This window comes from Hypomesus transpacificus, unplaced genomic scaffold (genome assembly GCF_021917145.1).
Source record: "Hypomesus transpacificus isolate Combined female unplaced genomic scaffold, fHypTra1 scaffold_257, whole genome shotgun sequence".
NCBI lineage: Eukaryota > Metazoa > Chordata > Actinopteri > Osmeriformes > Osmeridae > Hypomesus > Hypomesus transpacificus.
The window spans coordinates 1-14,425 of NW_025813784.1; the positions used below are offsets into that span (position 1 = coordinate 1).

At 50.2% G+C, this 14,425-nt stretch overlaps 2 protein-coding genes across 4 annotated transcripts; one reads left to right on the top strand and one right to left on the bottom strand.

The window, feature by feature from the left end:
- Positions 1 to 1,449: 1,449 nt before the first annotated feature.
- LOC124462874 (cartilage acidic protein 1-like) lies at positions 1,450 to 6,927 on the bottom strand. Its single transcript, XM_047014570.1, is given in 15 exon segments — positions 1,450 to 2,042; positions 2,414 to 2,453; positions 2,675 to 2,820; positions 2,912 to 3,080; positions 3,168 to 3,268; positions 3,702 to 3,784; positions 3,862 to 3,998; positions 4,148 to 4,284; positions 4,379 to 4,513; positions 4,720 to 4,876; positions 5,588 to 5,718; positions 5,792 to 5,867; positions 5,869 to 5,989; positions 6,142 to 6,348; positions 6,723 to 6,927. Coding segments are annotated over 14 exon segments (1,638 nt in total). The 5' UTR covers positions 6,339 to 6,348; positions 6,723 to 6,927; the 3' UTR covers positions 1,450 to 2,034.
- Positions 6,928 to 7,016: 89 nt separating this feature from the next.
- On the top strand, positions 7,017 to 12,150 carry r3hcc1l (R3H domain and coiled-coil containing 1-like). Of its 3 annotated transcripts, none has more exons than XM_047014573.1 (7): positions 7,017 to 7,083; positions 7,454 to 7,951; positions 8,817 to 9,001; positions 9,109 to 9,179; positions 9,329 to 9,424; positions 9,922 to 10,062; positions 11,020 to 12,150. In XM_047014573.1, the coding sequence occupies exons 2-7, from the start codon at positions 7,472 to 7,474 to the stop codon at positions 11,070 to 11,072; spliced, it is 1,026 nt and encodes a 341-aa protein (XP_046870529.1). In that variant the 5' UTR covers positions 7,017 to 7,083; positions 7,454 to 7,471; the 3' UTR covers positions 11,073 to 12,150. The 3 variants fall into 3 exon arrangements, with proteins under 3 accessions (XP_046870529.1, XP_046870527.1, XP_046870528.1); XM_047014571.1 differs by having other exon boundaries at positions 7,028 to 7,133; XM_047014572.1 differs by having other exon boundaries at positions 7,039 to 7,133; positions 7,457 to 7,951.
- Positions 12,151 to 14,425: the final 2,275 nt, after the last annotated feature.

Below are 14,425 nucleotides of genomic sequence, written 5' to 3' on the forward strand. Positions count from 1 at the left end.
GAAGATAGCCAGGTACATCCAGGAGCAGAATGAGAAGATCTACGCCCCCCGTGGTCTCCTCATCACTGACCCCATCGAGAGGGGCATGAGGGTCGTATCCTTACACACCTCCACGTGTCACAGCTCACCTGTGTGTGTGTGTGTGTGTGTCTCATCACGACTGTGTGTGTATCTCACCTCACCTGTGTGTGTGTGTCTCACCCGTGTGTGTGTGTCTCACCTCACCTGTGTGTGCTCCCTAACCCGGCGTGGTCAGATTGAGATCTCCATCTACGAGGACCGAGGCTCCAGCGGCAGCAGCTCAGGCGGCAGCTCCACGTCCGGCAGCAGCGCTCGATGACCGGGCTGTCTCCTCCACCTTCGCCCTGGAGCTTTCCTCCATCTCCACCCCCATCCTGGAACTCCCAGTGGGGCACATAACTCCATCCCCCTCCACCCTGCTCCACCACTGACTGCTGCCCTACCGAACCCTGACTGGTCCCAGGCCCGCCACTGGACCCCGCAGGGTTGACCTTTAGCAGGAACCGACCAAACATGACCACACATAGATCTCCACTCCCATGGCCGCCTGGCACTGTAGCTGTTCACTGCTGAATGTAGCTCATCAGGCCCAATGCTTGTTGTTGTAGCACATCTATGATTTCCCCTTTTCTTTCTTTCTTCCTTCCTTTCTTCCGTTCCTTCTCTCTCTTGCTCTCCAAACAACCTGTTGTTTACATTCTCCTCCAGTTCCGTACCCCTCCCAGACCAACTCCTCTTCCTGTGAGCCTCGATCCAAACTATTATGCAAAAACCCAGCGACACACAGACTGACGGGAAGGGGAGCGTGAAGAAGGAAGCTGTCACAGGTGTCTGAGCCTCGTGCACGTCAGCTGTCACAGGTGTCTGAGCCTCGTGCACGTCAGCTGTCTGTCAGCCTCTCTGATTCAGAACCTCTCTGAGATGTAGCCTGTTCCACCGTCTTCCTGTTCCTGTCTGAAACGTTCTGGTCACGCCCTCTCTTCCTGTGTTCAACAAACACGAAGAGAACCTCTGTAGAAGATGAAGATAACCTGTGTAGAATCTGGAGGGAACCTCAGTAGAACATCGCGAGAACCTTTTTAGATCCCTAGAAAGAACCTCTTTAGAACCTAAAAAGGAACTTGATAGAACCCGAAGAAAACCTCTGTAGAACATGAAAAGAACTTCTATAGAACCCGAAGAGAAGTTCTAAAGAACCGTTTTTAACTGCCAAGCCGTCTGTCGGTCTTTTCCACCCTATGTGAAGTCTCTCCTGTAGCTGACCACAGACACCTGTGCTTACCGAGAGAAGAGGGTTTTTTCATATTGCTCCATGTTATTTATTACTGTGGACTGGAGGTGTGTGTGTGTGTGTGGGTGGGGTGTGTGTGTGTGTTTGTGTCTGTAGAGAACATCAAATAAACACAGCTTCCATCACCTCAGCTGATGTTGTGTGTCATGATTCATGTAGTTTATTTAGAGAAGTGTTTAACCCAACAACAACAAAAGTAAACATTCAGTACCAAAACCTAAGGGGAAAACTCAAAATAAAGGCAATAAAAGACACGATAAAGTACTCGCACAGTAGAAATAAAAACTGCTTGGTTACTGTCTAATAAAAACCAAACAAACACTTTGTTACTGTATGTCAATTAGGATTCCTGGCGAATGCGCTGCGTGTCTGTAGTGTGTTTTTGTATTAATATGGTGTGAGGTGCAGTTACCAGCGTGACACTAAAACAGCTCATGGCTCCTTTTGACTCAATTATATATCAGAGCCCACACTTCTTTACTTTAACTTGAGTAAAAAAAAGTGTAGTCAGCACAACTTTTACCAAAGTCTTTTTAAACATGAGTATCTGTACTTTTACTTGAGTGAAGGATGTTTGTACTTTTGCCATCTCTGAAGCCAACTATAAATAAGCGATGTGATGTTAGTTCAGCTAACTTGCTAGCCTGTCTTTTCCATAGCTAGGCCCTGGGGGTATAGAGTAGTCCACCAAAATAACTCGTCCTGGATAAGTCAACTTGTACTCAGACACCTGGGAGAGGAGGGAGAGAGAAAAAATAAATTTATAAAACTGGTTGTTCCCATCCTTGATTGTGATTGGCTATGGAGTTTATTAGTAAACTATTTTGTTTCTAATTATTTTTATTTATGAAACCATTTCAAATATTTGTAGTAACAGTTTAAGAAAAGTAATAAGCCCCGCGAGTCCGTGTTTTGCGCAGATTTTAGAACAGGTAAGGGGGTTTTCGGCACTCCGCTTCGCGTCGTGCCTAACAACTCCCCTTACTTGTTCTAAAATCTGCGTAAACCACGGACTCTTGGGGCTTATTGCTTAAATATACGACGTAAACTTATCAGTACTTTATATTGATAATACTGTGTATCAATAGGGTGGTCCAGTACCTGCACAGTGGCCGTTCTTGACTGTGAATCCATCTCCACACTGAAGACACACGAGAGGCCAAGTCAACACACAGCTGCCATTTTGAACAACTGAACAATAGTGATGGTTTAATCAAGTAACTATAGTAACGTTCTCATGTCGTTTTTAGCTGTGACAGCTCGCTCTGCCCGTCAGCAGAAATTGCGTGCATGTGCTTGTTCCATAGCTATTGTTAAGATGTTCTGGGGTCAAAGTTCATGATGTTGGTCCTCAGAGTGTACCTTTGTGTCATTGGCCAGCACTGTTTCCTCCCCTTCCTTAGGATAGGTGACCTCGACCAATGAGTTCATCTCTCCAGGCTGCAGGGCACGGGTCATGGAACTGCCGTCTGGCCAGTAGACTTCCACCACGCTGACCTCATCCTGACCTGTGAGCCAATGGGAGCGGAGGATATAAATGAGAAATCAAGAACCGCTGTCCAGCCCCAAACAGGAAGTAGGAAGTAGACAGGAAGTTACCCAGTCCGAAGTGAGCAACTGGCTCCATCTCACAGAGGTATCCGGAGCCGCCATCGATGATGCGTGTGAGGGCTCCACTCTGATTGGTGAAAACTGTAACCTTGGCACCGCGTGCGAAGGCCCCATGTTGGGTACGAGGGATCACACGGAGCCAGTGATTGGTCGAACCCTGGGAAGGGGAAGCAGGGTTAAAGTGAAGTAGACTGACCAGAGAAGGCACAGAGGGAGATTCCCTCCCCTCCCCTCATCTCCTCACCTGTGAGGTCTTGAACACAGAGATGGGCTGAGCTGAAGACTCCCCATGAGACACCAGCAAGTCCAGCAGGCCGTCTCCATCAAAGTCTGTTACCGTGGCACCTGTCAATCAAACAAGCTGCCTGTTTAGGTCACGGTATTTCTGTCACCATGGTGACTTCTGTCCATTACACCTGTCCATTACGTAACAGTGTCCTGTGGCATCACATGGAAGGTTTCAACACTTTAACAGGGGTACTGTAGGATCTATAGGACAGACAGGTGATGTAGACAGACAGACAAGTGATGTAGACAGACAGACAGGTGAGGCAGACAGACAGACAGGTGATGTAGACAGACAGACAGGTGATGCAGACAGACAGACAGACAGACGATGTAGACAGACAGACAGGTGATGTAAACAGACAGACGGACAGGTGATGTAGACAGACAGACAGGTGATGTAGACAGACGGACAGGTGATGTAGACAGACAGACAGGTGATGCAGACAGACATACAGACATGTGATGCAGACAGACAGACAGGTGAGCTCACCTGTGCCTCTTCCCTGGGGTTCAGCAGCCTCCCCCACATCCAGCTCCTGGATCAGAGGATCAGCATCTGCTCTCCTGGACACCCTGGAGAGGAATACACACGTTAGACCCTCCCCCACACACACACAGACTTTAGACCCCACACCCACACACACACACACCTGAAGAGGCGGTTGGGAGAATCTCCTCTATATGCGATGTTGTTGAAGAAGACTTCCAGCTCCTTGTCGTTGTCAAAGTCAGCAGCGATCACAGTGCGGACTGGAGACGGGGAAGCGAACGCACTGGAAGCAATGTTCTAAACACACACACACACACGGAGGTTGCAATGTCAACAATATTCTAGTCCACTATATTTTTCTACAATTTACTTCCTGTCCATCTCTCCCTATCTATCTTTCCCCCACCCCCCCACCCCTCCACCCCCCCCATCCCTCCATCTGTCACCCTGAACTTCTGGTTGCCGTCCTGCAGGTAGAGGCGGTGTGGTCCGTTCCAGTTGCCGTAGACGATGTCGGTCTTCCCGTCTCCGTTAAAGTCGGCCAGCGCTACGCCACGACCATGCTGGAAACTGTCCTCCACCCCTGCAGGGGGCGACACACCGTGTTTACTATACACACACACAGACACACACAGACACACACACAGACACACACACAGTCAGACAGAAACACACACCGGCCTGTTGGGCCACGTTGGAGAAGGTTCCATCTCCGATGTTCCGGAACAGGAAGTTGGGTCCGTTCTCGTTGTCGCAGAACACGTCCAACCTCGTCTGGCTCACGATTGGTCCAACCACCACGCCTCGCCCACCTGGCATCGGAAGACCGAATTAAGTTGTAAACATGAACACACACGCGCATATCTCCTGTCCCCTCTCCCCTCCTCACCCATCCTCTTCCCTCCCCTCCTCTTCTCTCTTCTCCTTTCCCCTCCCCCCCTCTCCCCTCCTCACCCCTCCCCTCCTATCCTCTTCTCTACTCGTTCCCTCTGTCTGTAGTCTGTGGTTGACCTCTGACCTGTGAGCTTGTTGACCCCGGCGGCAGGGGCTACGTCAGACAGGGCGACAATGCCCTTGCCCGGGTCGCTGGCGTCCACGTCCATCTCTATCAGGGCGTGAGCGCCCACACTGCCCCTGGCATAGTTAGCTACGTAGACTGCATAGTGCCCTGTGCCCTGCAGGGCGAGGAGGGAGAGAGGGGGGGGGGGGGAGGAGGAAGGGGACAGAAGGAAGGAGATAGAGAATGTGGGGACGACAGGGAGGTAAGTTTAAGTTGTACGTTTTTTTTGTTTGTTTTTATTTGTTTAAGTTTTAGGAAGTCGCTTTGGTTAAAAGCGTCTGCTAAATGCATCAATGCATCAATGTAAATTAAGAATGACTTCACGGAAAGAGGGATCGGAGCGAGAGAGACAGAGAGAGGGAGAGAGACAGAGAGACAGAGAGAGGGAGAGAGAGAGTGAGACAGAAAGAGAGAGAGAGAGACAGAGAGAGAGAGAGAGGGAGAGAGACGGAGAGAGGGAGAGAGAGAGTAAGACAGAGAGAGAGTGAGACAGAGAGAGAGAGTGAGACAGAAAGAGAGAGAGAGAGACAGAGAGAGAGAGAGAGAGAGAGAGAGAGAGAGAGAGAGAGAGAGAGAGGGAGAGAGAGGGAGAGAGACGGAGAGAGGGAAAGAGACAGAGAGAGAGAGGGAGAGAGACAGAGAGAGAGACAGAGATACAGAGAGAGAGAAAGAGAGAGAGAGAGAGCAAGAGAGAGGGAGAAAGGGAGAGAGAGGGAGAGAGACAGAGAGAGAAAGAGAGAGGGAGAGAGACAGAGAGAGAAAGAGAGAGAGACAGAGAGAGAGAGAGAGAGAGAGAGAGAGAGAGAGAGAGAGAGAATGAACTGACCTTCCTGTCTACACAAGCCACTGAGCGCCCTGCCAGCCGACTGGCCACAGCTCGGTTGATGTCATCACTCAGCAGGTCCTCGAAGCGTCCGTTCCGGAACTTGAACAGTTTGTCAGAGTAGGTGGCCTGGCCTTCCGGTCACAGGTCAAAGGTTAACGTCTACATATAAAAACATGAAACAAATACGGTGTTGTTGTTGTTTACCAGAGTAGGCGTTGTTGGTGTTGAGGAAGTAGATCTCCTCTCTCCCATCCCCGTCCACGTCGCACGCCGTCACCCCCGATGGCGTTGCCCCCGGTGTCCCGCAGCGCGTAGAACGGCGAGGTGCGGTCGTCCACGGCGATGTTCACCAGCCGGTTGAGCTCGCGGTCGTACTTCAGGACCAGGTTAGGGCCGTTGTAGCTGGAGCAGGTGGGATGAGAGGACTCTTATAGCAGGGGTACGAACACATAACATAAGCAACAACATCTATTCCTACTTCCTTCTCTCCCCCTCTCCCCCTCTCCCCCTCTCCCTCCCTCCCTCTCTCTCCCTCTCCCTTCCTCCTCTCTCACCCTGCCACCACCACCTCAAGGTCTCCGTCTCCATCCACGTCAGTTACGGCCATCCCATAATTCAGCTGCGTGGGGTTGTGCTGGTTGTCAGGGGGCAGGACCGTGCCCGTCACCGATTGGAACATGGGCTCGGAACCCTGGGCCAAGCCCCGCCCATTTAGGGCCAGGAGGAGGAGCCAGGAGAAGGAACCTAACATCCTTCGCGGCCTGCAGAACAAACAGAGGATAGATGGAGGAACTCTACTGATAGACTCCTTTTGTTTTCTTTATAAACTTCGAAGTAAAAAAATTAAACATTTACATTTCAAAGTCTGCACATTAAGTCTATGCAGCCAAAATAAAACATTGGTTTTCAATGGAGCAATGAAAACATCATTTTCAGTTATCAATCAGTTGGCTGAAATCCAACATCAGCACTCTGCGGTACTTTAAAATGATTCAACGTTACGTAGCCTATAACATGCACGAACTGCACACAATCTTTATTTTGAGGCAACAGGGATGATGGTGCAGGATCGAAAGGCAATAATGTGTTGTGGTAGCGTACATTCTAAATTCCCGTCTTCATCCATGCAACATACCTGTACGCAGTGTCCGGAAAACAGCTTCTGCAATGAAATGTCACTGCTGTGATGAAGACGCGCTCTGTGTTGTATCCGGCTGCATTTATATCGTATTTACCTTACACAACTTCTATATTTTGCTTTACGCAAGGTCTTGTGTAAGCAATTCTCCAATCACCGGAGAGCTAACTGAATATTTAGGAACTCAACCAATGACCAACAATGTGTGCATATCCTTGTTTTGCGGATGTTCCCATGTAGGCTACTTGCACTACAATACCCAGAACCTCCTGTTACACATTGCGTCACAGCGACTGCGACGAAAATACGATAGAACTAAACATCCGTTCCGCTGCAGTTCGCCGACAACTGAAACGAGGTACTAAATAGCCTGAAAAAAACGTGAAATCAACATTTAATAAACCAATTGTAAGTAATTTCATTTACTGTAGTACAATTGTAGTACAATACGCTCTATGCATGTGTAAATGTATTGAGACGAGGCTGCAAACAATTTAGATGCAGCAAGCGAGCTAGCTGGTAACGTCAGCTAACAGCTTTGCAACCGCAGCAGTCATTGTGAGAAGATCTGTTTGGCAAAAAGGAGATTTCAAAACACATGTTTTAACTTGATGCTAACCAGCTACTTGGTTAAACGTCCATGCACATTGCTGAAAGTTATTTTGACTCGATTTTATACACTGTACAAAACTCACAGTTCTCCCCTCCCTGCCTCTTCTCTCCTCCAGTAGGAGTCACGCAGTAAGATGGAGGGTGAGCAGCCGGAGGGAGACAGCGTTCAGAGCCAGACCCCCACGTCTCGTTCCAAGAAGCCAGAGAAGAACCGCCAGGGTGCCTCGGGTCAGAGTGGCCCCAAAGACAAGCCCCAAGCCCAGGGAGAAGCCAAACCCAAGCCCAGGCCCCGGTACACGGACAAGGCCCGTAAGAACGCCAAGAACAAGAAGGACAAGGCTGGGAAAGGAGGAGAAGAGGGCAAGATCCCTGAAAGTGAAAGCCAATCAGAGGAGAGGTTACCAGAAGGGGAGGGGCCTCAGGGTGACGGTCAGCCTCCCACAACCAATGATGGAGCAGATGTAGAGGCGGGCTCCAATCTGGAGGTGGGTAACCAAGGTAACGGTGCCCTGGCGGAGGGAGAGGAAGAGGAGGAGGAGGAAGAGGAGGAGGACAGTTGGGACACCCTGTTTAACGATGAAGGAGAGTGTTTGGAACCACATGTGGTTGAAGAGGTTAGTCTGTTCACCTTACCTTTCTCCATCTCTCCCCTCTTTTTGTTGTCTTCCTCTTTCCGTAAGTCTGTCATCTGTCCCGTCTCCTCCATCCCTCCCCAAACCCTCCATCCCTCCTACTCTCACTTGTCTCCATCCCTCCTACTCTCACTTGTCTCCATCCCTCCTACTCTCACCTAGGGCTGGGCGATATGAGTAAAAAATTATCACGATAGATATTTATATTTCCATTCGATAAAGATAATTAAGACGATAGACCACAGATCTGTAGTAGTAGCTGAATAAGTCTCCTCCTCAACTTTTTCCATACACTCGGCATAAAGTTTAGGCAGAGCGATGTAAGAGAAATGTTTGCGGCCAGGGAGCACGTACCTGGGGTCAAGTAACTTAAGCTTTTTAAAACCTTGATTTTTATCAATAGCCTACTTATCAATACCTTGCACCGAACATTGCTCTGCTCTTTGAGGGATTTCAAAAAGCCAAACCACTTCCAAATAACTGAAGAAGACAAACACTTTTTATCAATAATTTCTTCATTGGAAGTTGCTCCCTCGCCATGGTTATCGCTGCCACTGTTTTCGGTAATAAGATTCATTTTCCGCGGTTAGCATTGGCTACTCCCTTCGAGATTTCTGCTGCATCACAGAAATTAAATGGACTGCTGTTCCTAATTATTCTCGATCGACATTATCGATATTATTGAAAATGAATTAATGTTACGATATCTTTATTGAGGGAAGTCATTACTGCGATAAATCGATAAAAACAATCTATCGCCCAGCCCTACTCTCACCTGTCTCCATCCCTCCTCCATCCGATCCCCCATCATCCCTCAGTAACCCCTCCGTCCCCTCCTCCCTCCCAGCTGTCCGGGCGCGCTGGCAGGAAGAAGGCGTCCACCCAGGAGGCCAGGGGTGACCGAGGCGGAGAGGGCGACCAGGACGGAGACGTGGACCTGAGTGAGGACGAGCTGGCTCACATCGTGGAGATCTACGACTTCCCCGATGGCTTCAAGACCGAGGATCTGCTCAAGTCCTTCCAGGCCTACCAGTAAGATTCTTCTACTCCCAGTCCTAACAGTCATTCAGGGTTTCCAATCGACTTACACTGTGTGTGTGTGTGTGTGTGTGTGTGTGTGTGTGTGTGCGCGCGCGCAGACAGAGAGGGTTTGATATCCAGTGGATCGATGACTCTCATGCCCTGGCCTTGTTCTCCCACCCTGTAACAGGTGAGTGTGACTGACTCACACTATTAGTATTGACATGTTACTGTCATCATTAGGAATGAACAATGTACAAATGAGCTGCGTGTTTGTGTGTATTTCTGTGTGTGTGTTTCTGTGTGTGTATTTCTGTGTGTGTGTGTGTGTGTTTCCAGCTCGTGAGGCCCTCAGGACTACACACCCTCTTTTGAAGGTCAGGTCTCTCGCCAAGGCATCTGTTACCACCAGAGCCAAGGCCCGCAGCTGCTCAGGTACCACACACGCGCGCACACACACACACACAAACATGCATACACACACACACATGCATACATACACACACACACACCTGCGTCATCCATTTCTTTGTGTTTTGTTTATTGTTCATTCATTTCTTTGTTTCCTTTGTGTGTGTCTCTGTGATGTGTGTGTGTGTGTCTCTGTGATGTGTGTGTGTGTGTGTCCCTGTGATGTGTGTGTGTGTCTCTGTGATGTGTGTGTGTGTGTCTCTGTGATGTGTGTGTGTGTGTGTCTCTGTGATGTGTGTGTGTGTGTGTCTCTGTGATGTGTGTGTGTGTGTCTCTGTGATGTGTGTGTGTGTGTGTCTCTGTGATGTGTGTGTGTCTCTGTGATGTGTGTGTGTGTGTGTGTGTCTCTGTGATGTGTGTGTGTGTGTCTCTGTGATGTGTGTGTGTGTGTCTCTGTGATGTGTGTGTGTGTGTCTCTGTGATGTGTGTGTGTGTGTGTCCTTGCGTTGTGTGTGTGTCAGACTACCTGCTCCCCAGTAAGGAACGCCCCCCGACTAGCGCCGCCCTGGCACGCCGCCTGGTGATTGGTGCTCTGGGCGTCAAGAGCAACCAGACCCAGGAGGGTCGCGAGGCGGAGAAGAAGAAGCTGCAGGAGGCCAGGGGTAGGTCCCAAACCCTCTCCTCCAATCAGGAGGAGGCTAGCGTTAGGTCCCACACCTCTCCTCCAATCAGGTGGAAGCTAGCATTCGGTCCCATAGCCTCTCCTCCAATCAGGTGGAGGCTAGCGTTAGGTCCCACAGCCTCTCCTCCAATCAGGAGAAGGCCAGGGGTAGGTCCCACATGGACGAGCCTGCTCTGTTAAAGAAGCGTTCTGTGTTTTCACCACTAGAGGGGGTCAGTCTGCAAGAACAGGTCCACTGCTGCTTCCCAGCAGGAAGAAGAAAAGTTGGCAGAAAGTTGCCCTCCTTTCTTTCTCTCTCTCTCCCTGCTTTTCTCTTCTCCTATTCCTCCTCCCTCCCCCCACCTCTCTCCCTCATTCCCCTAACCTCCCTCTCCCTCCCTACCCTAACCTCCCTCCCTCTCCCTGTGTTGCCGGGCAGAATGGCTCCAGTCTATAATCAGGACAGTTATTTCCCCTCTAAGGATGTATAAGTATATACAGTATAGACACAGACAGACAGACAGACAGACAGACAGACAGACAGACAGACAGACAGACAGACAGACAGACACACACACACACACACACACACACACACACACACACACACAGACAGACAAAAAGCCATAAGTGCCAGTCCACTCCCTGGGCAGTTAGTCAGGGAAACCGAGGTCTCTCTCCAACTATACCATCTCTCTCTCCTTCTCCCTCTCTCCGACTATCTTTTCTCTCTCTTTCCTCTCTCTTTCCCAGTCCCCCCTCTCCCCCTCCTTCTCTTTCTCCTTCTAAGCCCTCTCTTTCTGTCTTTCTCCTCTTTTCTCTCCCCCATCCCCCTCCGCCCCCGGCCTGTTTGTCCTCCCTCCTATCCTCCTTCCTGGCCTCCCTCTCTTTCTCTTCTCCCCCCTCCTCTCATTTACACTCAAACTACATTCTAACTATCTTCTTCTTTTTCTTTCAGAACAGAAGCGTCTGGCAGCCAAACAGAGGGATGACGCCTGGGAGGGCAACTGAAGATCTCATCCTCCTCCCCTCACCCCTCCTCCTCTCACCCCTCCTCCTCTCACCCCTCCTCCTGCACCAGGGGCTAGAGCCTCCCTCTTACCCTCACCCCTTCAGAGGGTCCCCCTCCACCCCCTCACCCCTTCAGAGGGTCACCCTCCACCCCCTCACCCCTTCAGAGGGTCACCCTCAACCCCTCACCCCTTCTGAGGGTCACCCTCACCCCTTCAGAGGGTCACCCTCCACCCCCTCACCCCGGCAAGACACCGCGTCAGCAGCGCCGGTGTCACTTCTACACAGGGTTCTTAGTGGGGAAGGGACCGTGCATTAGCCCGGACAGAGGTGTGTGTCCAAAGAGTGTGTGTGTGTGTCTCTCCATGTGACTCTTTATCTCAGTTTGACAGCCCCGGGCCACTAGACTAGTGTTGGACATGGTGGGGAAACAGGCTGGTCCACAACCTTGACATTTTTATTTGAGCACATTGGAATGTTAATAACATTGACATTCTCTCTTTCTTACCTGGCCTGTAACCAAGCAGGGTTAATTATGATGTCATGATGATTAATTAAAAAAGTAATCTTATGCAGCTGGCCGTGTCTGTTTCTGCAGAGTGTCGTTCTAATTGGCCCAGATTTGCCTCAGCCAAACCTTTTACCATAATACTCTGAATAATCTGATTTAACGATCCCCTGAAAACCCCCACTTCCTGGTTTCCATGCCTCTGTCGTCATAGCTGAAGCAGGGTTCTATGAACAGAGTAATGGTGCTAAACCTGCTGTCTCTAACCTGCAGCTGAAATGTGCTTTCCCTTCTAGTAGGAGTTTTACGGCAGTTCCCCCTGGTTTATGGCAGTTCCCCTGGTTTTGCCCACTTCAATTTTTGTCCTTAGTTGTCTGGATGAAGGATCCAACTATGGGCTTACACCACACACCAAATAAGGAACCCTAAACAAGCTGTTAAGTTAATATTAGTCACCTTCTTTTTCTAGTTTTTTTGTAACATTCATTGTAATTGTGTTTTAATAACAATCTCTGGATTTCTGTTATCCTTTTATGTTTTATTACCTAATAAAGTTTTTAAATTCCCTCAGCTCAAATGGCTTCCTCTGTGGTGTGTGTTTGTAAATACAGAAATGTAAGAATGGAGATGACTCTGCTTCTAAAGCGCTTCTCAAAACGCTGGACCATAGAGGTGTTCCTTGGCAGTTGAACATCCCTTGACACAGAGGTAAACAAAAAAGTCTGTATTTATGGAACACTTCCTTAACGTTCCGCTTCTAGAATCCTCTCTTCACGGAACACGGAACTCTGCCGGGGTTCCGGTGTGTCACAGCAGGAGTGTTGAGACAGGCAGGCTGACTCAGAAGCCGACCGGGGTCTGTCTGACGTGTGTCTGCCTCTGGACATGCTGAACATCCTGACTCAGTGCACACCCCATGTGGGAAACCTCCCGTTCCATGTAGTCATGACTCTTTCATCCAAAGCTCCTGGAATGACAAACTACAAGGTACTGGCTCGACAAGGGGCAAACCTGTTGCACTTTGATCCATGTCTTTCACGTGTTTCCTGTGTAAAACATCCCACAGATAGAACGCATACAACAGTTTGTTTTTATTAAACAATTTATATTATTATAAATACATTATATAATCGTTTTTAGTTCTCTACAAGTCTGTAAGAACTATCCTTTTCCTGTTGATCGTCTACTGAACCACATGCTGTGTTTGTGTCGCTCTTGATGAAAGCGTCTGCTAAATCCAGAAATAGTATACTATAAATATATTATTTGTATACTTCTATACCAGCCCAGTCTAGGCCCCTCCCACAGCCCCCACCCACAGGCCCCGCCCACAGGCTCACCCAAAGGCCCCGCCCACAGCTCCTATCGTCGTGTGTGTCCTGCTCTGCCCATAACAATCACTGTAGTGATCATTTATGAGGTGGTTATGTGTGCTACACATCATGCCACACACACACACACAGACGGGCACACACACACACAGACGGGTACACACACACACAGACGGGTACACACACACACAGACGGGTACACACACACACAGACGGGCACACACACACAGACGGGTACACACACACAGACGGGCACACACACACACAGACGGGTACACACACACAGACGGGTACACACACACAGACGGGTACACACACACAGACGGGCACACACACACACAGACGGGCACACACACACACAGACGGGTACACACACACAGACGGGTACACACACACAGACGGGTACACACACACACAGACGGGCACACACACACACAGACGGGCACACACACACAGACGGGCACACACACACAGACGGGCACACACACACACAGACGGGCACACACACACACAGACGGGCACACACACACACATACGGGCACACACACACAGGCGGGCACACACACACATACGGGCACACACACACAGGCGGGCACACACACACACAGACGGGCACACACACACACAGACGGGCACACACACACACAGACGGGCACACACACACAGACGGGCACACACACACACAGACGGGCACACACACACAGACGGGCACACACACACACAGACGGGCACACACACACAGACGGGCACACACACACAGACGGGCACACACACACAGACGGGCACACACACACACAGACGGGTACACACACACAGACGGGCACACACACACACAGACGGGCACACACACACACAGACGGGCACACACACACACAGACGGGTACACACACACAGACGGGCACACACACACACAGACGGGCACACACACACAGACGGGCACACACACACAGACGGGCACACACACACACAGACGGGCACACACACACACAGACGGGCACACACACACACAGACGGGCACACACACACACAGACGGGCACACACACACACAGACGGGTACACACACACATACGGGCACACACACACATACGGGCACACACACACAGGCGGGTACACACACACACAGACGGGTACACACACACAGACGGGCACACACACACATACGGGCACACACACACAGGCGGGCACACACACACACCAACACACAGAAACACAGGCGGCCCTGCCAGACGAGGTGGTGTTTGACGTATCTGGTGCTGCTTGGCTTTGGGTGGAGGCTGGCACACACACACAAACAGTCGTTTCCTTGGCAACGCCTCTGTAACCGTGGTGACAGGCCCGGTGACGGGCTGTACTCGGGAAGGGCTGGTAGTGAGATGCCAGGGTTCAGAAGGGGAGAAGGGAGGGAAAGATGTTCAAGGTCCTTCAAGCTGAAGAGATTTCGATTACTGAAGACTCTGTTCTCTGCTCTGGTCCTTTCTGTTCATCACACACTCATTCACACACTCATTCACAC

Coding starts and splice junctions, on each gene's coding strand:
- r3hcc1l (XM_047014573.1), top strand. CDS start 7,472: ATGGAGGGTGAGCAGCCGGAGGGAGACAGCGTTCAGAGCCAGACCCCC. Junction 9,002..9,108: donor AAGTCCTTCCAGGCCTACCA/GTAAGATTCTTC, acceptor GCGCGCGCGCAG/ACAGAGAGGGTTTGATATCC. Junction 9,425..9,921: donor CAAGGCCCGCAGCTGCTCAG/GTACCACACACG, acceptor TGTGTGTGTCAG/ACTACCTGCTCCCCAGTAAG.